Raw genomic sequence first — 20790 nt, 5'->3', positions numbered from 1 at the left:
CCACAGTTGGGTGTGTGAGGTGGGCTGAACAGAGCCAGGCAGGGACGCACCTTCCACTGCCACACTGGCAGAGGAATTCACGCAGCCCTTAGCATTGCACACACTGCACAGATAACGACCCGCATCCTCCTCACGCACGCGCTGGATGCTCAACCTCTGATTGGAGTCTGCCAGGTCGATTCCTGCAAGCGGTAGGATGAAGGTTCCAGCTCAGGTTGGTATAGGGACATCAGCCATGCAGACCTCCGGACCCTGCCTGTCATCTAAGGCTACCTCCCCTACCAGACTCTTTCTCCAGGATTCTTTCATCTTTGTACCACACAATACTGGGCACATGCGCTCCGGCCACCGGGCATCGCATTTCCAGAGAGTCGCTCACGTTCACCAGGAGGTCGGTCAAGTTCTGCATGAGCCGAGGAGCTTCCAGGGCTGGGGCAGGGTGGAGAGGGAACTAAATGAGGGCGCAGAAACTAAGAAGGTACCTCGGGATGGTGCATTGCAGGGCTGGAAGTAGGGAAGGGGTAGTGGCAGATGCAAGGGTGAGACGGGTGGTATGGCGCTGAGGGACTGAGCATGCGAAGGATTGAGCACTTCTACGGCTAGGTTGGGCTGCAGGCTTCTGTTGGACCAGGTGGCAAAGGTAGAAGAGGCAAATGCTGAGAAGCGTGGCCCCGCCCTCTCTGGCTTGCCACGCCCACCTCACCCTGTACGGACAGGTACTTCTTGTGGCAGTGCTTGTCCTGGCTGCGCCTATCCTGCACCTCACACACGTAGTCACCCTCGTGCTCAGGCGCCACTCGGGGGATATTCAAGCTGAGGGTGGTGTGGCGGGCCCCAGGTTCCGCCTCCTCTAAGTTGGCCTCTAGGGGCGTGGCATACAGGTGCACGTTCTTGCAGTCGAGCAATAGGGGGTTCCCTTGAGCATCGTGTAGCGTGGAAAGGTTGAGCCGGTACCAGCGCAGATGCTCGTAAGTGTAGTTGTCCGCCCGGCAGCTGAGGCGCACGGACTGGCCTTCTAAAGGATCCTCGGAAGGCTCTGATTCGATACTGAAGCCGTCCGGGATGGCTGGGGAGGAGAGAGGAACCCGAGAGACACCATCTCCGTGTTTGCTCACCTACCCCAGCTATAGTGTGGGTCTCTCTCTTCACTATTGACCTTGCAACGCAATCAGTTCTCAATCAAGGGTGTACATAGTGTGTATCCAGGTTTTCACACTGTCTAGAGCCCACTTCCCCTCCTTTTTCTTCCCCTCCTTGGTCAAAGGAGCCACCTACGTTTTGGAAATCAGCCCCACCCATAGGGTTGAGCTCCTCTTGCATCCCTACCTTTTGGACTCTTCTAGCTATGGTCCAATCAGGGAGCTGTCCACACACTTCCAGGTTCTTAAACTCTCATCACCAGACCCAGTGGACCTCATTCTCTTTTGCTACTAACTACATCCTGACCCTGGCTTTTCCTTGGAATGATTTCTTTAGCTTTTGCCAGCGCCATTCTCTCGATTTCCACTTGCCCTTTCAGGTGACTTCATCCATACTCCTGAACCCAGTAAGTGTCACCTCCTGTGACCCCTTCTTTCTAGAGGTCACCAGCCCTTTTGAAAATCTGAGTAAATGATGGGAATTTTTCCAAAATGCACACACGAATCACAGTACTCTAAACTGAGAAAGGGTAGGATTTCTCTTTGCTGGGGGTACAGGGTGCCATTCCATCCCACTGCACCAGCCCCAGTCTATAGGCTGAACGTCCCTAAATTTCTCTCTTCCACTCTGTGTCATGGTGGTGGTAGTCCCATGGGCTGGGTGCTCCCACGATCACCAGAAACTCATAAGCTCATTCCTGGCACCCAGGCCTATCTAGATGAAGTGGTACTCCCTGGGAGACAGCCTGTTTACTCACTGGTCACGTAGAAGTAGATGAGACGCTCGTCCTGGCCCACTTTGTTGAAGACAACACACTTGTACATGGCTGACACGTTGGCATCCTGGATGACCAGCTTGCTCACCGTCTACCCAGAACAGAGGCAAAAGGCTCCATTGCCTACCCAGACCCTCCTCCTCTTCAAAGAGGCTATCGTGCCCACTAGTAATGGGGAAACAGGTTTGGGCTGACAGTGGCCAAAGTCTAGGGACAGCACAACTGATAAGGCAAGGTCCTTTGGCAGTAGACAGGTGTCACCTCAGAAAAGCCAAGAAACAATGTGTAGACAGCTGGCCGGAGCAGAGGGACTTATCTGTGCTATGTCTCAGATTGTGGCTATGTTGAGGGGTCAAGAGCCAGTTCGGCAACTGGGACTCTCTAAGCAAGAGTTAAAATTCAGACTGTAATGAGTCACAACAGGACCAGCTTCTTTAAATTGTACATGTTAATTGTAAGGTTAGTATCTGGTCCCTGTTCAAGGTCTTTGTGATGTGCCCACGTTAGTCCAAAGGCACATAACATTTTTTCAAGGTCCAGGGTAGTAGAGGAGGAGTGTATATGTATGTGTATGGAGGTATCCCAGGATTCTAGAAAAATTCTGCCCTCAGGGAGTAGGAAATTTGAAAAGTAGGAGAGAAGAGCAGTCCATAGGCCCTGCCTACCATCCAAAGACCCCCACCCCCACCCCAAGCCGGGCACTTCCTGGCCAGGCCTGGAACAGGAAGAGGCTCTGGAGGTGTGTAGGAAAACAGGAAGTGACCGTAGGAAGTGGGTGCCTTTGTTCACTCCCCCTCCCCCTCCTGGTCAACAGCTCACCAGCCTTCTATGGAGACCTAGTCAGCCCCCAGCCCCATCCCCTTCCAGCCTTGGGACTTGTGGGCAGCTGGGTTCTCCTCCTGGATCTCAGTTTCCTTATCTGGGAAGGCCTGGCTCACATGCAGGCAGGGAAGCTGGGGCCCAGAGAGGCCAGAAAAGTCACCTGGCTGTCAGCTGCAGCTCCCCAAGCTCTGCAGGTCAGGTGGAAACTGAGCCCAAGCAGAAGGAGCACACCTAGCCTCCCTCCTCTTAGTCCACTCTCATTGTCAAAGCTTTTCTGCACCTGGGGCTTTCTCTCCATGTGGTCTGTACCTTGTTTTTCCCCTCCACAAACTCGGTCCAGGTGTCCAGGCTTTCAATGGGGTTCACAGCATCTTGAGTCGTCACCTCCCTCCAGTCTCGGCACTGTGGCATGCCATCCCGCTGCTGCCGCCTCCGGCTGCCGAGGATCAAGAGGGACAAGCGTAGATCAGGAATAAGGACAGGAAAGACCTAAAGTGGCGGGGGTGGGGTGAGGGGGGTTTACACCTTTGCTATCCTCAGACATTGTCTCCCACCACAGTGACTAAGAGACAGCCCTCAGGCCTGGGAACAAGGGCAATGAGGGGCTGGACCATTGTTGCAGCCCTGCAATCCTTCCTTCAAACAACACTGCTTTGTCCTACTACTGCTGTGTGCCTTCCTCCAGAGTCCAGCTTGGATGTGCTCACTCAGCTTCCAGGAGGACCACAGCCAACACTCAGCCCCACGAACCCCATCTCCTCCTAGGCATGCCCAGTGCTTCAGTCTTCTGTTGAGATGAGGCAAGGGGGCAAGAGGAGATCTTGTCTGCCCCTATCTGAAGAGTGGGGAGGGAGCACTGTGTCATTGGACACAGAGCATAATAGTGGCTTACTAGAAGGGGCAAAGATAGAGGTACCAGGGTGACCTGCAGGCCATGTGGTTCACAAGAGTCCCTTAAGAGCTTTGCATATGTCAGGCTCTCCCAGGCCCACAGGTCACTTCTAGGCTTCCCACTGATTGTTCTGGAGCCACAGCTACTGGGCCAGCAGGTGGGGCTAGACTCCTTTCCTGCCTAGGTTCCTGGCTTCTGTTCATTCTCTAGCATGTGACCGACCACAGAGTCTTTCACTAAATGGCAAATCTGACTTGTCATTCTCCTGCTGAATGCCCTTCACTGGCTCCCCTAATGACTTCAAAGTTCCTGCTCATGTGGCACCCTCCTCCTCTCCTGTTCTTTGTATGTCTAATTGGTCTCTGCCCGGAATGTCCTTCCAGGTTCCCCTGTCCATTTTGTTTTCTGTTATTCTGGCTTTGAGCTCACTATGTAGCCAAGGATGACCTTCAATTCCTGATCCTCTTGCCTCTACCTCCCAAGTGTTGGGATACAGGCATGTGCCACCACATCCACTCAGCTCTTGTCCTTTTGACATTGAGCTGGGTATAGGGAACATGGCTCAGCATTTGGGCAGGCTCTCTTGCTTACAGCTTTGACCTTGGGAAATTTGTCTCCCTTCTCTGGTCCTGTTTCCTCACCTATAAATGGATGACATGGATGAGCTAAGATTTTGTGTGTAGAAGAGGAGAATAGGGTGTGGTGGGGGAACATACTTACAGGCTGCGCTGGGCGAATGTCTTGCACGGTGTCCAGGGCCTCCAGTGCCACTGGACACTGAGAGGTTGGGGTACCCCATAGGCGGTGCAGGTGAGAGTCTGGCGGCTGTGGCGGGAGTAGATACTGGGTGAGGAGGCTTCCTTTTCATGGATGTGGGGAGGCACTGAGGGCATAGGCAAACAGCCAGTCAGCTGGCTCTCATCGCCACCCCACACACCCTGGGACCATCCCTTCTCCCATCCTTCCAGTCTATACCATTCACCACCAGCTCCAGGCTGATGTTTTGTCTCAGACCAGCTGCAGAGTTCCACAGGGCGAGAGTGTAGATGCCAGCACTGGCCTCAGTCACTTCTTTGAGCACCAGAGCATGTGGATTGTGGCGTCCAGTCACCGCCTTTCTGTCCTTGAACCTGGCAAAGGAAGGGAATTCAGAAGCTCTGTGGACCCCATGCCAGCTCTGTGTTGGCATTTGCAAGCCCCCCAATCAGAGGGGTTCTCGGTTTCCTGTTGGTCACCAAAATCTTTAATGATCAATCTAAAATACCTGATCACATCAACAAGAACAAATTTTGTCTGAGGATGCCATAATGAATCCTATACTTTGTATATGCTAATTAAAAATAAATAAACCAAGACAAAGTAAAACAAGAAATACCCAAAGCTCAAGTCCCTTCTGTAAAGTAGCATAGAATTTGCAATAAGCTATAGACAACCCTCTATATACTGTAAATCATCTTGAGATGACATCTATAGAATTTGCAATAAGCTATAGACAACCCTCTATATACTGTAAATCATCTTGAGATGACATCTGATACTCAAGACACTGTGTTACATAAAAGGCTGTGATATTCACATGCTCAGGGACTGTGTCAAACACAAAAGGCCCAGACTGTCTTTCTGCTTGCTACACGTTTGAAAAGATATTTTTCCATCCAAGGTTCATTGGCTCTGTGGCTGCAGAATACACATATATGAAGGGCCCACAATACAGCTAGATGTGGGAAGAGAAGGCCACGTGGTCTGTCTTGATAGGTCAGGCTAGAGCAAGAGGCCTCTCCTGCACCAGACCAAGGAGGGCAGCAGGAGTATGGGGTGGACAGAAGTCCCTGGTCTCAGGAGAGGCAGACACAAGCTCTGGACTAGGCCGAATCAACCCATTGTCATAACTTATGTGGCCAGCTCAGCAATGTCACTGATCTTTATGAGATCTGCGGTGGCACTTTTGGACTCACCCTTAAATTCTCTGATATCCCCCCAGTACCCAGCAACCAGTTTCTGCTTAGGGCAGCTACCCTCTCTTCATCCTGTCTGTGAGCTTGGCCTAGGGACGAGGAAGGCAGTTTGCTAATTCATCCCATGACATCCCTCCACATCTGCTGGCCTTGAGCATCAGAGATTGACTACAATGTCCTCAGTGGGCCCCTCCTCTTTCTCACAGTGCAAGACGATGAGTGAAGGGACAGCCACAACCGAGCACATGGAGTGGCAATTGCCTGGTTCTCTGACACCTGGCTCTGGATGCTTCCATGAGTTAGTTCTCCAGACACAGAGCCTTCACAGGGCTTTTGGCTTACTATTATATTAGTTTGAATGGTCTTTCTGTAGATGGCAACTTGTATGGCTCTCTCCTTCCTTCACTGGGGCTGGGGTACTGGTTCTTCAAAGATGATTGTCATCTGGCCCTGCCTTCCCTGTCCTTCCTTCCTTCCTTCCTTCCTTCCTTCCTTCCTTCCTTCCTTCCTTCCTCTCTTCCTTCCTCTCTCCCTCCCTCCCTCTCTCCCTCCCTCCCTCCCTTCTCCTCTACATCAAACCTAGGACCTCCACACCCCATGCCAGTGCTCTGCCACTCAGTTACACTCCTATCTGGCATACTGAGTTTTTTCTTTTTTCTCTTTCTTTCTTTCTTTCTTTCTTTCTTTCTTTCTTTCTTTCTTTCTTTCTTTCTTTCTTTCTTGTTGGCTTTTTAGTGGCAGCATTTCTCTGTGTAACAGTCCTAGCTGTCCTGGAACTCTCTCTGTAGACCAAGCTGGCCTCGAACTCGCAGAGATCCACCTGCTTCTGCCTCCTGAGTGCTGGGATTAAAGGTGTGCACCACCTGTTGGTTGACTCTCCTCTCACTGGGCTGTGGGTTTCAGTGAGGACAGTGACAACTCATTACTGTATCCTGTTTACATAATGCCCCACTGGGCATGTGTGATCACTCCAGACCTCTGCTGCATGTGCAAGCAAATGCCTCATACTCTGTACTTTTTCTGCAGCCTGAGTCCTGGGCTTGGAGCTGGTTCTCCAAGGTCCCTCCCCTCTGGATAGGCTAAGCCATGACTCTACAGCCCTGAAAAGGCATGTCTCCTAGGTAAAGACCTAAGGTAATACAGATTTAGGGTTCCCATGCTCAACTGTGACAGCAAACAGGGCATAGAGAGGAATGTGACTTGCCTGGGATCACAGAGCAGGGCAAGTAGGACAGGAACAGAATCAAGGCCATGCTATCTGCCTTGTTGTGTTGCAGAAGGCTTCTGGTACCCCAGGCTTTTTAGTTTGTCAGGTGTGTGACCCTGGAAAGATCCCTTAACTGTCCCAAGCCTCAACGTCTTCATCTGGAAACTGGAGCGTTATATTTGCAGGAATTTCAAAGGCTCACTCAAACAGTGCCAGCACCTTGCTGGGCACCTTAGGCCAAATACCCAGCCTGTCTGTCTGTCTACTGGACCATCCATCATTCACTGACTTAGAAATTCCATCATTATGCCACTTGAACAGTGGTCACCTGTGGAACTGTGATGAACACAAGTGCCCTGGGACGTTCGTTCCTGTGGAAAGCTACACTGAGAGCAGGCTCAGTGCTGCTGGCCTTGGAGGTCAGAAGACTCTAAAAGTTGCATTTATGCAAGACATGCTCCTCACTTCATCAGTGCCTCTGGACCTTCCCTTGAGGCTTCTGGTACTATGGCATGTAGTATTACATGGCCCAAAGCTATGGCCTTAGATGGAGGAGGATTCAGGGCCATAAGGCGCATGACTGGGACACCCTGAGCCTTCCCAGAAGCCAGCTTCTTGCCTATGGCTAGTGGGTCCTGGCTGAGGACATTGGGGCCTCTGCTTGTCCTGAGAACCTCTTACCAGGTGTGAGGTGCCTCAAGCTTGGAAGGGCAGGGCTGCTCTGGAATGACAAGAAAAGACAAAACAGGGACTCCTCCCAGGAGCCCTGGGGCTCAGGTGGGAATGTTTGTCTCTCTTTTGGCCCATTTCCGTATCTGTACAATGTAGACAGAGGCTGCAGTAGGATCTATCATGATTGAATCAAGGCCTTAGCTCAGAGTGTAAGGGAGGATTGGGAGGATGCTGTAGTCTCCTGGGGAGCATCTAGAAGGATGCAGCCATCACTGAGGGTCCTTTCCTGTGCCCTGGGCACACACTGTAGGGAAAGCCTAGCTCTCAGTTCTCCTGCAGGCCTCTCACTACCATGCATCTCAGAGCCAGGCTCCATAACAGTTTATCAGTCTCAAGACATCTCAAATTTGTGAGTCAGAAAAGTCCTCAGAGAGGAACTCTTATAGGAAGGAGCCCAGGGAACAAGCTACTACAGGGCAGGCTCTGAGTTTGCTAAGTGAGGAGATCCAGTTGGCCAGGACTTGGAGAAGTCTGGGGGAATGCAGGAAGCAGGTACATAAAACCCCATACTGTCCATTGCATTCTACATATCAGAACCTGGTATTTAAACATTTTGAAGTTTAGCAACTCCTAGGTGATCCTTCCTTCTAGCTGAATATGTGCTTTCCCTTTAGGGGTCCTGTTCTGTAAGGGTTCCACCTGGGTTTCAGGGTATGCAGGGCCTGATGGGCAGGGACCGAGCCCCTTCTGAGACCCAGGGCTAATGATCTAATGTGGAAGGACATGTTCTTTTCACTTTTTGGCTGGTCCTTGTGTTAAGCCTGGCAGGGCAGCAAGGGGAGGGGGCCCAGGATGTTACCATTGGAACTCTGGTGGGGGATATGCTGCCAGCTTCACAGGCAGCTTCACCAACTCGTCACCGGCGGTGGCTTCCAGGATGGGTCCCTTGAGCCACTCGACACTGATGAAGGGCTTTTCTGCCAAACAGGAGGTAAGAGTGTAAATGTGGGGCTGAGTACCATCCACCAGGCTTCCCAGCCTTCCCCTGCAGACTGGAGCTTGCCTGGCTGTCCAGCTGGTAGAAGCTGGGCAGGGCTTCCCCTCACAGCCCTTCCTTCCTTTTGGCTGGCCCCTGCGGCTCAGGTGCATCATGACCTCTGACCCACACTGCACAAGGACCCTTGTTCTCCAGGCTCCATGATTCTAGACCCATCCCACCCCATGCTGGGCACAATGACCTCAGTCTCTCAGGTCATACCATGCACAATGACCTCTGTGCTTTCCCGGAACCGCTGGATGCCATTGTTGGCCTCACACACGTAGGGACCCAGGTCATGCTGGCTGACATTGTGGATGGTCAGGATGCTGGAGAGTTCTGTGTGAGTCTGCTGGGAACGCCGCTCAGGTACCCACTTACCCCGCTCTGCCTGCCACACCCAGGGGAAGCCCAGGATCAGCAGGCAGGCAGGCAGGGGCAGATCCAACCCAGCAAAGGCACACACCCCTGCCCAAACATAAGTAGCTCTGGATGCCCAGCCTGAGTTGGCTTTGGGATGGAAAACTTCCCTATCACATTTGGGTTCCTGAGTCTGTATCTCCTCCACACAGGGGCCCAGTATGGGCCAGGTACAGGTAGCATGGGCATGGTGAGTCCTAGGGGTGGTGCTGAGGACAGGACAGTGGGAAGAAGCTACCTGGCAGAGCCGCTGACCTTACCTGCTTCCCTGGATAATCCCAGTCGAAGGTGACACCTGAGTTGAACTCAGCCCACACCGTGCAGTTCAAAACCAGCTTCTCTCCAACCAACAGCTCCAGTGACTTCTTGGGGAACAGCTGGATGTCATAGAGCTCATTGCCTGGTGACACACACAGTGTCACCTCCCACACTTCTCATTCCTCACACTCAACACACACAGAGTGCAGAGCAGTGGGTAATAAGACCACCTGTGTTACGGACAGCCCTGCCACTGGGAACTAGTGACACAGAGTTACAGTACGCCTGCCCTGTTCTGGTGTGCTGAGTGGTGACTGGGATGAGATGGAAGTGGCCACCCTTACCTGTGATGTGCACGAGGAAGGGATTGGAAAGGAAGTCCTGGTCACCCCAGGTGGTCTCGCATTGCAGGTACAGGGCATCACGCAGCAGTGTTGTGGGTACCCGCATGCCCCGGCGGTCATCCCATAGCACCTCCTGCCCATCAGGGTGCAGCACTGAACTTTGCTGGAGGGACATAGTAACTGTCAGCTGCCTTTCCCAGGGATGGCACAGGAGGGTGAGAACCTGGGGTGAGGTTAGGGAAGGAAACAGTACCGATCGCAGTGTGATGTTGAGGCCGGGGACGGACACCAAGCAGGGCACCCACATTGAGTCCTTCCTGTTGACCAGGAGCGTATCCGGTTTGTTGATGAAGGGCTGTTCAAAGTCTGAGGAGATGGAGTAGGAGTTGGGTAAGGCCATGTGGCCCAGGGTGACTCTGGCTAGGGCTGGGGTGAGGGAAGTTTAGGGGAGCCTCATGGGCCAGGGTGGTGAAGCTTTAGTCTCCTGCTTCTGTGTGGAGCACACACAGTACAGCCCCATATTCACTCCTGCCAGCCTGGCGTCAGCAGGCTGGAGGCAGTGCATAGGCACCAGCTACTCCCTCCAGGACCCTGCCTCACCTCTTACAAACACATAGGTGCTGGCAGCTGTGGTGCCCTCAATTCTGGCCTTGATGTACTTGTAGTAGCAGTGGTAGCTGCCCGTGTTGTTGGCGTGAGTCTGGGCCAGCAGCAGCACCTTGCAGTAGGGCTTAGCTTCTGTGCCTTCACAGTCTTGCACAGCCTGTGTCTCCTCACCGTCCTTCCCACCTGTGGTCAGTACCTCTTGGGCCCCTGGCCAGGTCCACTCAAGGGGGTGCTGCCCCCTAGCAGAGGATAGCAGAAGTAAGGATTTCTCCGCCCCAGTTTTAGCCTAGAGCTCTAGTCTCCAAGGAGCCTCCCTGGAGTGCTAAGAGCTTTGCCCATCATTATCTCTTCCCAGAGAATGGCAACCCAGGCTTGGGGTATATTCCACAGATCCACTCCCTCAGCCCTTGGCTCCCTGCACAATTCTTGGAGTTATAAATGGGCAGGCTAGTAACACAAGCCTTCTCCAATAGCTGGTACTGTGAGGAGGCTCTGGGACCTCAGAGGCTAGTGACAGGTGGCTGAGGATGGATGTAGGTGACCTGGAAGAGGTTTTAGGGGAGGCTGGATGAGTGCAGGGTGCCTTTCTGAGGGCTTCTTGGAGACCACATCTCTAGGCCTATGTTCAGTGGAAAAGGGGCCTTGTGGTTCTTCAGCCAGCCGCCTCTTGTCCCAGTCTAGGGAAGGCTTCATGGACTGACTGCCAGGTCGGGAGGAGCCATACCTGCAGGATATCGATAGGCTGTCCCCGGTGTCAATGACATATGACTCCTCTGTGATGTTCAAGGTTGGAGGGGTCATGGAGTAGCCATTTGCCAAATCTGGGGTGAAAGACAAGGTTACAGGGGTGCTACATCATGGGTTCACGTGACAGCTCCCACACTGTCCAGGCACAGTTGGGCCTTCTGGGATGTTTCCCCAAGGCAGGGTTAGCCGAGTGGCTTTCAGTCAGCATAGCCTTGTCTCCCCAGGGTATTCTGACTACAGCATCAACCCAAAGGTTCCACAACAACTGTCAATCTCCACCACAAACTGTCCCTCACTCTGGTCAAGGCCACTGGTCCTCATCAAAGCCCTGTCTCTGTCCACAAATGGAGTCCAATCCCAACTAACTTTGACTGCTGCCCTGACCTCTGACCCTAAAACCTCCCAGTCAAATTTGCTTGGGACCTTATTAAGTATCTAGTCCCATGGTGCAGTCAGGGAAACTGACCCTAAATGAGCTAAGCTGCTAGCAGGAAGCAGGAAGAGGAGGAACCTCCAGGTCTCCTCCTATGGGATGGGGGTAGCAGAGAACTGGGGAAGAGTGAGGAAACCCCCCAGTTTTGTCTGAGATCCCACTCTGTCCTGAATCCGACATCCATACCTACTGCTAATGAGGGGTTCATGTATCTTAGGCCCATGCTCAGCCCATGACCTTGCCCTCTCCCAGGTTCCTTTCTTCACGGTTTCTAGGCTCTGCCAGCTTCTCTCCACTCTGCCCATCTGAGCTTCCTCTGGGTTTTGCCTGCCCAGGTCTCTTCCACATCCTCAGGCCTTCCCATGGTGCTCCTCTCTGGATATGCAAATGAACCTGCTTTGGCCTGCAAACCCACCTTCTGCCTTCAATGGCTACGCTGATTAGGTGAGGGCTCTCTGCTCTACAGGATCCCACCTCTGTGGCTCACACAGTTCTGTACCCATAATCCATCTTTTAGGAGGATGTGTATGTGACATGCACATACGTGTGTCTGCACATGTGTACAAGTGGCGTCTTCTGTGTAAACACATCCATTTGTGTCTGTGGGCCTGGGTGTCTTGATACGCATATCTCTGAGTGATGTGTGCGCAAGTGTGCATGGTTATGTATCTCTGACAGGTTCTCCATTGCATATACACGCACTTGAGGGAGTGAATTCCTGATGGGGGCAGTGGGGAGCATGGCCTGGGGGAGATCTGGCCCTGGAACTTCGGCAGATGTATCCTGCCAGGATCATCCTGAGACAACAGGAAGGGAGGACTGTGTGGCTAGAGGCCCAGGGCTGTGTCCTGTCCCTCCCCCCATTCCCTGTCCTCCAGGGATGGTGGTCAAGGCCCACTCTCCTGCCCTTAGCCCCTTTTAGTCCTACAGGCCCTTGGGGTTTGGAGCAGCAACTCAGACTGTTTGGTTCCTCAGCTGGTTCTGTATCCCAGATTCCTGCCTTATAGCTAGTTGGGAGGGAGAAGAGAGCCTGGAGCATCCCACTATGGATGGTTCCACACACCCTGACGACAAGTCACCTGACCCAGTGGTACGATGCCAGGAAAACACACTCCACACACCATGGTCTCATTTCAGCATCACGCAGACAGCAGGGCCACCAGTCAATACCTGCTGGTCCCTCCCTTCTGGTTACAATTTGGAACTATTTTCTCTCTTCTATCCCCATCACCTCCCAGTCAAATTTGCTTGGGACCTTATTAAGTATCTAGTCCCATGGTGCAGTCAGGGAAACTGAGGCCTCCACTGGACTGAAGTTCTGTCCTGTGAAGGTAGCTGCTTGCCTGTTTGCCAGCTGCTGTGACTGCTGCCAAGGCCTTCCTTTTGTGCTCAGCTCTTGACAGGCAGACCAGCAGCCCTGGCCTTGGGACACAGCTTTCTAGGTTCTTAGGCGAGTAGGGTCTGGACTCCGCAGATTGCTCTCTAAACGAGTGGGTACCTGACCTTCTATGCATGTCAGCTGGGTCTGAGTCTGAGGAGACATCTACTGTGCTGGGGAGAGAGCTTGCAGAAGGCTCAACTTCAGGGCTTGAAGGAATCCCAAGAGGGTCTTTGTGGAGCTAGGCTTTGAAGTAGTTTTTTCCCCCTTGCTAAGCACTGAAAAATGAATAAGGCCATGCTAGGTAAACAGCTGGGCAAACACGTAGATGACTGAGTGGACAGTGGTCTATAATCTGAGCTACAGAAGGAGGTGGTGTGCTGGGCATGTCCCACTGAGCTGTGGGAGTGAGAGAACTGTTCCCTACTGATGGCCCCTGATGGAGGTCAGGGTGAAGGTGACATGTGGTGTATGAAGAGAGCTTCCATGGCCAGTGCCCATCTACCTCAACCCCATTTCGGAGAGAGGACATTTCCCCAGTGAAATTGGGAGTGTACATCTGTGCACACTCCTGGCAATTGCCAGTTGCAGGACTGTGGTTAACTGGAAGCTCAGCTTTCTTTGGTGGTTTTTTTTTTTTTTTTATGTAAGCTTCTGAGACAGTAGAGGAGCAGCCAAATTGCTGGCTATTCCTTGTCCCTCTGGCTTCATCTCCTAAGAGGCACAGGCATTGCAGCTAGTTTGTCTTGCAGTCTAGGACATTCCCATTTCCTTCCCTTCTGGGGATATCCCTCTTTAGTTGAGTTCAATATGCCCCTTCCCTAGGGAGTGGTCATCATCATTCAGGCTTCCGCCTTGTCTTCCTCAGGGCTCCTGCTGTTAGAATAGTAATTAGCCTGAATTGCAGCTTTCATCTTCCTCTAAGCAAAGATTCAGAAGATGGACCAAAGAGTGGTTGGTGGGTAACAGATGGAAAGAGATAAGACACATGATGGGTCATCAGGTGAATAAATGGGATGGGTGGGAGATTAGGCCGATAGACGGATGGTGTACATAGATTGATGAGTGGATGAATGGATGGATGAATGGAGAATGCAGGTAGATAGATGGAAGGAAAGAATAGAGCCCGAAGGAGCTGCTTCCCCATCCATACTGTATCCCCAGAGTAGGAACTCATCCTAATTAAGATTATCTATCCTGTTTCCTCTTGCTTATGTGAAACCTGAGTGAGGACACCGCTTCCTCCGTTGGGTTCTCCTCCCCACCCCATATTCCAGATGGAGAATGCCTTTTGGCCATTTCCCCTCCCTGTAGCCACCCCTGGAGGCTCATGCTTTTGATGGTACCATGTTCTCTCCACTAAAGCTGTCATCGGCTTCTCTCCTGCTCACTTCCTTTCATTCTCTGTGGGCTATAGCTCCTGGCTCACCATCCTCCTCCCCACCCCAACTCATGCCATTCTCCATGACTTCAACATCCACAGGATGACTCACCCACCCCCCCCTCAGCTTTGAGATCCTCTCCTCCTCTCCCCCTCAGCCACTGGCTTCCAGGGGCACACCCTGGATGTGGTCACCACCAGTAACCACGCCATCCCGAATGCCTGTTACCCTAGGTTTCCTTTGTTTTACTTCCTCTTTTCTTTCTTGCTCAGGTGTTCTTATTCACCATTAATAAATTCTTGTCTTCATCAAAAACATCCATCGCTCCATCTCCTCTCCTTGCTCTGCCCCTGTCCATAGCCCATCACTCTGATTGTCCTCTCTTCCAAGCCAAGATACCACATTCCAGAGAAACTCAACCCTGCTAGGTGAAGCCCCTCACACTGGTCATGTCCCATTGATTTTACTTTTTGCAGAGCAAGCAGATTAATATTTCCAGAATATTCCTTCCTCCCCCCACTCTCAGCATTCACAAACAAGACACCAGACGGAATGCTTTACTGTCCTTCATCGGAAGCCACACCCGCCTTACGGAAGGGCTTCTGGAACTTCTGCTCTCAAACCACACTCACTGGTGTGCTCCAAACTCTAAGTCCCTAGACCCAAATGTCACAGATAATTCCTTTCTCTTATGATCACCAGTCTTTGTCTATGGGAACACCTCCCACCTTCATACAAGAAACAGCGAAGCAATTCTCCACTTGCTTCTGGCTACTGTTCCTTTCTATATTCTCCTTTGTGGCCAAAGCTCCCCCTCACACCCTCTTGTGCATTTCTGGGGAGAAGCCCCACCACTTAGGAGTCCCATACCTCAGATCCAGTGGTCACTCAGGACACTTGGTGGCTCCCCTGACTTCACCTTCTCCTCGTATTCTTTAGTCTCCTCTGTCTGCCGCTGCCTGCTTTTACTCTCCAGATAATTAAAAAAAATCTTTATCTTCAGCTCAGACCATTCTCTCAACTCAGCTAAAGGTGTCCAGATGCACATTGGATTTGGCTCCACAGACACTCCAACTTCCATGTTCCTTATCTAAAGGCCAGACTCAGACTCCTCTATCCCTGTCAAAGGCTCCTTTTTTCTAGAGTCTCAATGTCTCCAAATGGGAATCATCATGGATGGCCACCTCCTTTTATTTATTTTTTTTACTTCATATACCATAATGCCTGGTAGATCCCATGCATTACATATGTGGTCTGTGCTCACCTTCTGGGAGGCTGCCAGCTACATTTGCCTCAAAGTGGTCTCCTGGGCATGCTCTTGTCTTTCTCAAGATTTCCTCCATGCATATGTTAGTAATATTAAAAATGCATACAATGAGGGACTGGAGAGATGGCTCAGTGATCAAGAGCACTGGCTATTCTTCCAGAGTACTGGGTTTGATTCCCAGCACCCACGTGTTGGCTCACAGCCATCCACAGCTCCAGTTCTAGGAGATCTGATACCTTCTTCTGCCTTCTGTGGATACCAGGCATGCAAGTGGTACAAAACACCCTTACACATAAAAATGACATATATTAAATGTAATATAAAATATACTTTATAATATAACATATTCTGGTGTGTGTGTGTGTGTGTGTGTGTGTGTGTGTGTGTGTGTGTGTGTGTGTGTATCACAATGAAGCCACATCACACATGCCCTTGAATCTTTTCTGTGATTTCATACTGCCTTTTGGGGGAAATCCAAACTCCTAACGGAGGCCTGGCGCCTGCTCACCTTTGCACACACACACTCACACCTCATTCCTGCCTCACACCCACATCCTCCAACCACCATGCTGTTCAGCAGTGTGCCAGGCTCATTCCTACCTTAGGGCTATGTCTGTCCTCTACACAAGTTTTCTCTTCATGCTCTGCTTATCTCCAGGTCACAGCTTAGATGTGACAAAACCCAAGTTCCTTCTTCGGGTTCCATTTCAGTCCTGTGCTTGCTTATGACAAATTGTGAACATCTGTTTGTCCCTGCTTTCCATGGTCCTCCATTTGAAATAAGTTTCAATGGGTAAGGAACAAGATAATTCTCCTTTCTATCCCTCCCATGCCTAGTTCAGCACCTGGCAAAATAAACACTTGCTGAATGACTAAGTGGATGGGTAGATGGAAGGATGGGTGAATAGAAGGACAGATGGATGAACAGACAGACAGGCAAAAGTGAGGGTAGATGGGTGAGTAGATGGACAGATGATTGGATGGATGGTACATGGATGGAAGGACATGGTTTGTTGTAGGAATAGATGAGTGGGTGAACTGATAAATGGAAGGGTGGACAGGTTGATGGATAGATGGCCTGGTACATTGATTGAAAAGCATAGTTGAAAGGGTGAATAGATGGGTGTGTAGATGGAAGGATGGATGGGTGGATGGATAAATGGAAGGGTGGATGGGTAGATGGATGGATGGATGGATGAAAGAGTGGATGGGTGGATGGATGGGTGGGTGGGTGGGTGGGTGGGTGGATGGGTGGATGGAAGATGGCTAAACAGATCTCAGCTTTATTCTTTTGGGGCTGGAACTATGTAGGACCTTGCTGCTCTTTTGCAAGAGGTGCTTCCAGGTTTGAAGGGGTAAGAGAGCCCCAGATTACTCAGCCCATTTAGGCCTGAGGACTGCTGTGTCCAGAGGCTCTGTGGCTACCCAACCCCCACATGCAACCCTGAAAAGGGTGCATCCTTCCTGCTTGGCTGTTGTCAGTCTCTGCTGTCCTTCCTTTCCCGCAGCAGGAAGCACTGTCATCCTGGCCTCTGCTGCGCTCCCCCTGCCTTCCTGTTCCTGACTCGGGAACTGGCTTCTTCCTCCCTGGCCAGCAGGTCCCTGGCCCCCAAGGCTGCAGCAGAGCAGTAGAGGCAGACGCCAGACAGGGGTCAGTAAGGCCAGAGTGCATACCTCCTCTTCTCTGTGCTGTCAGCAGTCCTGGGGGCACCCTCCAGCCTTGAGTCATGGAGACCCTGGCGTCAGGCTCAAGAGACTGTAGTGCAGCCACTCCCAGGGCAAAGCTGGCATCTAGCTGAGGGTCAAGCAGGTGGTACGGAAATCTTCTAGCAGATAAGTGCTGGGCACTGGCCAGGCAAATGGGCAGCTGGCGTGTCTATCTGCATCTCACTTAGTACTCACAACAGCCTTAGAGGGAGAAGAGGACCCTGAATCCAGTCAGTAATGAGGAGACAGAGGAGATTGAGGTAGCAGGTTATAGTTTTAAGGTAGCTCAAATCTGGCTGAGCCTAGGGCCATCCTGCTTTGGAGCCCAAGGCAGGCAAAGATCCTCTGGCCAGAAACTAGTGCTTTCCCTTCCTCTGAAGCCCTCACCTAAAGACTTAGAGACCCCCTCATAGGAAAGCCTATGCAGGAAGCCTTGTGGTCCTGAGCTGACAGCATCCCCCTCATTCTCTTTTTCTGCTTTCTGTTCATCTATTTCTTTACTTTCACAGCCCAGTTTATGACCAGCAAATCCTTTTAAATCACCAACCACTCCCTCCCCTTCCTTTTCAGACAGGGTTTCATGTAGCCAAGTCTAGTCTTAAATTCTCTATCTTCTTGCCTCAGCCTCCCAGATGCTGTGATTACAGCATGTACCTCCATCCCTGGTCAAGACACGTTTTCAAAAGCACCTGCCCAGAGGGACAGGAGAAACTCAATGAAACACAAGAACTGCTGAGAGCTATTGTGGATTCTTCCTCTACCATGGTTGTCCCTGGGCTGGGTATATCCCCGAGTTCTACCCAGGCGGGACCAGAGAGAGGATGCTGAGAAAATATGAAGAATGCTTAGGATTTCTATAGAAAGGGCTATGAGACAAAGAAGCCTGGAGCCAAGGGAGGGGACAGTCATTTACTTGATGAATGTGCCAGGAGCTACCCTAGGACTTCAGAGTGTGAAAAGTGTTGGTCTTCTTTGCAGGGGCTTTTGGAGTTTGAGGGATTTGGGAGAGCTGCTGCACAGTTCCTGGGATACAGCCAAGGAACGTTGGTATGATGGAGTTTGGTACCAATGGGCACCCTTTGATGCTCCTCCACAAACCTCTGCCCTCTCTCTCTTGTCACTCTGAGCACTGGCCTGACTCCTCGATGCCCAGCAGCCTCCTTGGCCTTTAGCTTGCTTCTAAGTACAGAGGGACATCGCTGCTTCATAGCCCTGTCCCTGGCTCCCATAGGCCATATGGAGCTGTGGATATATGTCCTCAGGTCCAGTATGACTGACACGGGCCGATATCAGGATCTCTGCCCCTGGCTGACTTGGAAAACAGGTTTGTCCATGTCAGAGTGACATGCATTCTCTGATGCAGGTATGCCCAGGAGGACAGAGATGGCCAGGCTGTTGACCACTGACAAGCTGTGGTGGAATGTAATGGGGCATATCTGGCTGCCTGGAGCTCAGGTTCTAGACACTGTTCTCAGGGCTGCCCCTGTGCTCACCCTGGCACTGCAGACACCTGGCAGGAATATTCCATCCTGAGCTGGCTGACATTTTTGCCTTCTGAGATCAAGGGTCAAGTTGCCATCAGTCTCCCATTCCCCACCTGTAAGACTGAAGCTGCCAGGGCTAGAAGGTGCTGTATTGGGTATGCTTGGAGCTGGCTGGTTCTTTACCACAACAGCCTGGACCAGATTTCACTTCCCTTCTCCAAGCTCCATATTGTCTCCCTGTGAGATGTGGATTCCTCTTAAGATTACTGAGTGGCAGACCACAAATATCAAAATACATGCCCAGAAACACTACAAGTTTAGAATAAATAGTGACTGACTCATTGTTACCATCTGACTGCTGAGTGCTTGGCTTATGGTTGCTGTGCCTGCCAGTCATTCTGTGTTGAGTTGGAGCACACAGGGAGGGGGCCTTGCTCAATAGGGGCCAGGGAGGGTATTTGTGTGAGCTCATCTGCAGTTTGCACTGGTCCACATGGTAACTTTGAAAATCAGGTGGATGGGAGAGAGACAGAGAGTATGATGTGGGTGAGCCCTGCTTACTGGATACACCCTGTCCTCTGGACAACGGCATACCTTGGGACATCAACCCTGTTCTATGCTCCCCAACCCTCCCTGACAGCTCTCCTGCATTTCTGTCCTAGTGGGACCCTCAGCCATCTGCCCCAGGCCACGTCTAACAGCAGCAGGACACACAGGAGCCTGGGAACACATGAGCGTCCACTCATCTGATGAACAAGAACTGAAAGCCCACACTTCCTGGGGTTGGCAAGGATGTGAAGAAGCAGTGGCTCACACAGCAATAATAAATGTTCACACACTCTGACCCCCAAATTCTGCTTATACCAATACATCCTGTTACAACAATAAAAAGCAAATGCGTATTTAGCACTTTCTGAGTACCAGTGCGGCACCACACTGCTCACACACTATATTCCAATTTCTATGCTCCCTGTGCCAGTTAGGTACAGTTATCACCATTGTACAAAGGGGAAGCTGAGGCACTTCCCTGAAATTTCATAGCTAGTCATGATTTCCATTGGGGACAGGATTATGTCAACTTTCACGGATGTCTGTGTTACTTGTACTTCTGCAGTTTATGAGAGAGAACCAGCTTTCTCCCGTCAACTGTGGCCTCACTACTCATCCTCTGCTTAGGCTGGTGGCCCAGTGATGGTCATTCTACCAGTTGTTAGTAACTGTACATCTCCTACAGCTAATGGGTCTCTATACCACACCTGTTCTCAGAGCTGAAGTAGGCTTTGTAGACCAGGAAGAGGACACCAAAGATAGCGTGACAGGAACACCAGGTCCCGATCCCTCCTCCCCTTATGCTGACATTGAATTTTACACTCAGAGTTCAGACGCCTGTAGGGCTGACCTCTCCATCCTCCCTCCTGTCCACTATGCTGTCTGGATTAGATTAGGGCACCAGCCCTGGACCAGCATATTCTCATCTTTTCAATGGCCAGAGGATCTTTCTGGAACACAACTCCCTTTCCAGATGAAACTATCTCATGACTCCCTATTGCTGGGTGCAATATGGGTGCTCTTGGCTTCCCAGTCACCCATACTGTCCCTCTCCAGCCCCAGAGATGCTATCTTCCCCTGTGTCATCTTTGTGTAACAATCTCTTCCTCTACTCTGATGTATTAGCCCAATACCCCCGCCCCTCCCTAAGGCTCCCTTCACAGGGTCCCCACACTCATTTGCAGCTTCTTGGAAAGTTTGATTTCTCACACTTGACAATTCTTTAGTTCAAGATTGGGGGCTTTCATTTGTCTTCATTGTGGCAGCCTCAGAGTGTTCCTGCGAGATGAAATGTACTTTTTGAATGATTAACCCATGGCTGGCTTTGGGGGACACTATGTAAGATACGGGCACATGGGCACATGCAGAGGGGAGGGAGGTAGTACCGGCCAAAGTGCACCTCGGACCAGAGCTAGACCTGAGGGAAATATAATCCCCAGCACTGTTTGGGGACATGCTGAGGACATCAAAGTGACAATGTCTGAGGGATCAGACACTTAGGAGTCCAACAGCCTCCCTCACCAATGCTGTCCTATGTGCTCTGCTTGCCCCTTATCAATTTTGTCTCTATGTCATCTGGGACCAGATAACTGTCACTTTCTTGTAACCAATTTACTCCTGGCATCTAGCATTTAGTGATCCATTTCACTCTTGTGGCCTTAATTTTCAAATCTCCAAAAAGGGGTTCATTGATACCTATATCACTAGGGTACTCGC

General features: G+C 51.3%; 1 protein-coding gene across 1 annotated transcript in view; it reads right to left on the bottom strand.

Moving 5' to 3' along the window:
* The window catches only part of Flt4 (fms related receptor tyrosine kinase 4), a 34114-nt gene extending 16413 nt beyond the window's left edge, over nucleotides 1-17701 (bottom strand). Inside the window, exons 1-16 of the mRNA XM_035448107.1 lie at nucleotides 17696-17701; nucleotides 17359-17428; nucleotides 10852-10948; nucleotides 10122-10366; nucleotides 9775-9887; nucleotides 9522-9684; nucleotides 9180-9319; nucleotides 8722-8890; nucleotides 8323-8440; nucleotides 4605-4759; nucleotides 4350-4512; nucleotides 3047-3173; nucleotides 1898-2006; nucleotides 704-1066; nucleotides 283-429; nucleotides 51-182 (exon numbers count right to left, since the gene is read on the bottom strand). Coding sequence (XP_035303998.1) covers nucleotides 51-182; nucleotides 283-429; nucleotides 704-1066; nucleotides 1898-2006; nucleotides 3047-3173; nucleotides 4350-4512; nucleotides 4605-4759; nucleotides 8323-8440; nucleotides 8722-8890; nucleotides 9180-9319; nucleotides 9522-9684; nucleotides 9775-9887; nucleotides 10122-10366; nucleotides 10852-10948; nucleotides 17359-17428; nucleotides 17696-17701 — 2317 coding nt within the window. The remainder of the gene's footprint in view (nucleotides 1-50; nucleotides 183-282; nucleotides 430-703; nucleotides 1067-1897; nucleotides 2007-3046; nucleotides 3174-4349; nucleotides 4513-4604; nucleotides 4760-8322; nucleotides 8441-8721; nucleotides 8891-9179; nucleotides 9320-9521; nucleotides 9685-9774; nucleotides 9888-10121; nucleotides 10367-10851; nucleotides 10949-17358; nucleotides 17429-17695) is intronic.
* Between the last annotated feature and the right edge of the window lie 3089 nt (nucleotides 17702-20790).

This window comes from Cricetulus griseus, chromosome 7 (genome assembly GCF_003668045.3).
Source record: "Cricetulus griseus strain 17A/GY chromosome 7, alternate assembly CriGri-PICRH-1.0, whole genome shotgun sequence".
Classification (NCBI taxonomy): Eukaryota; Metazoa; Chordata; class Mammalia; order Rodentia; family Cricetidae; genus Cricetulus; species Cricetulus griseus.
The sequence above is the reverse complement of the archived record's forward strand: the minus strand, read 5'-3'. Positions and strand labels throughout refer to the sequence as shown.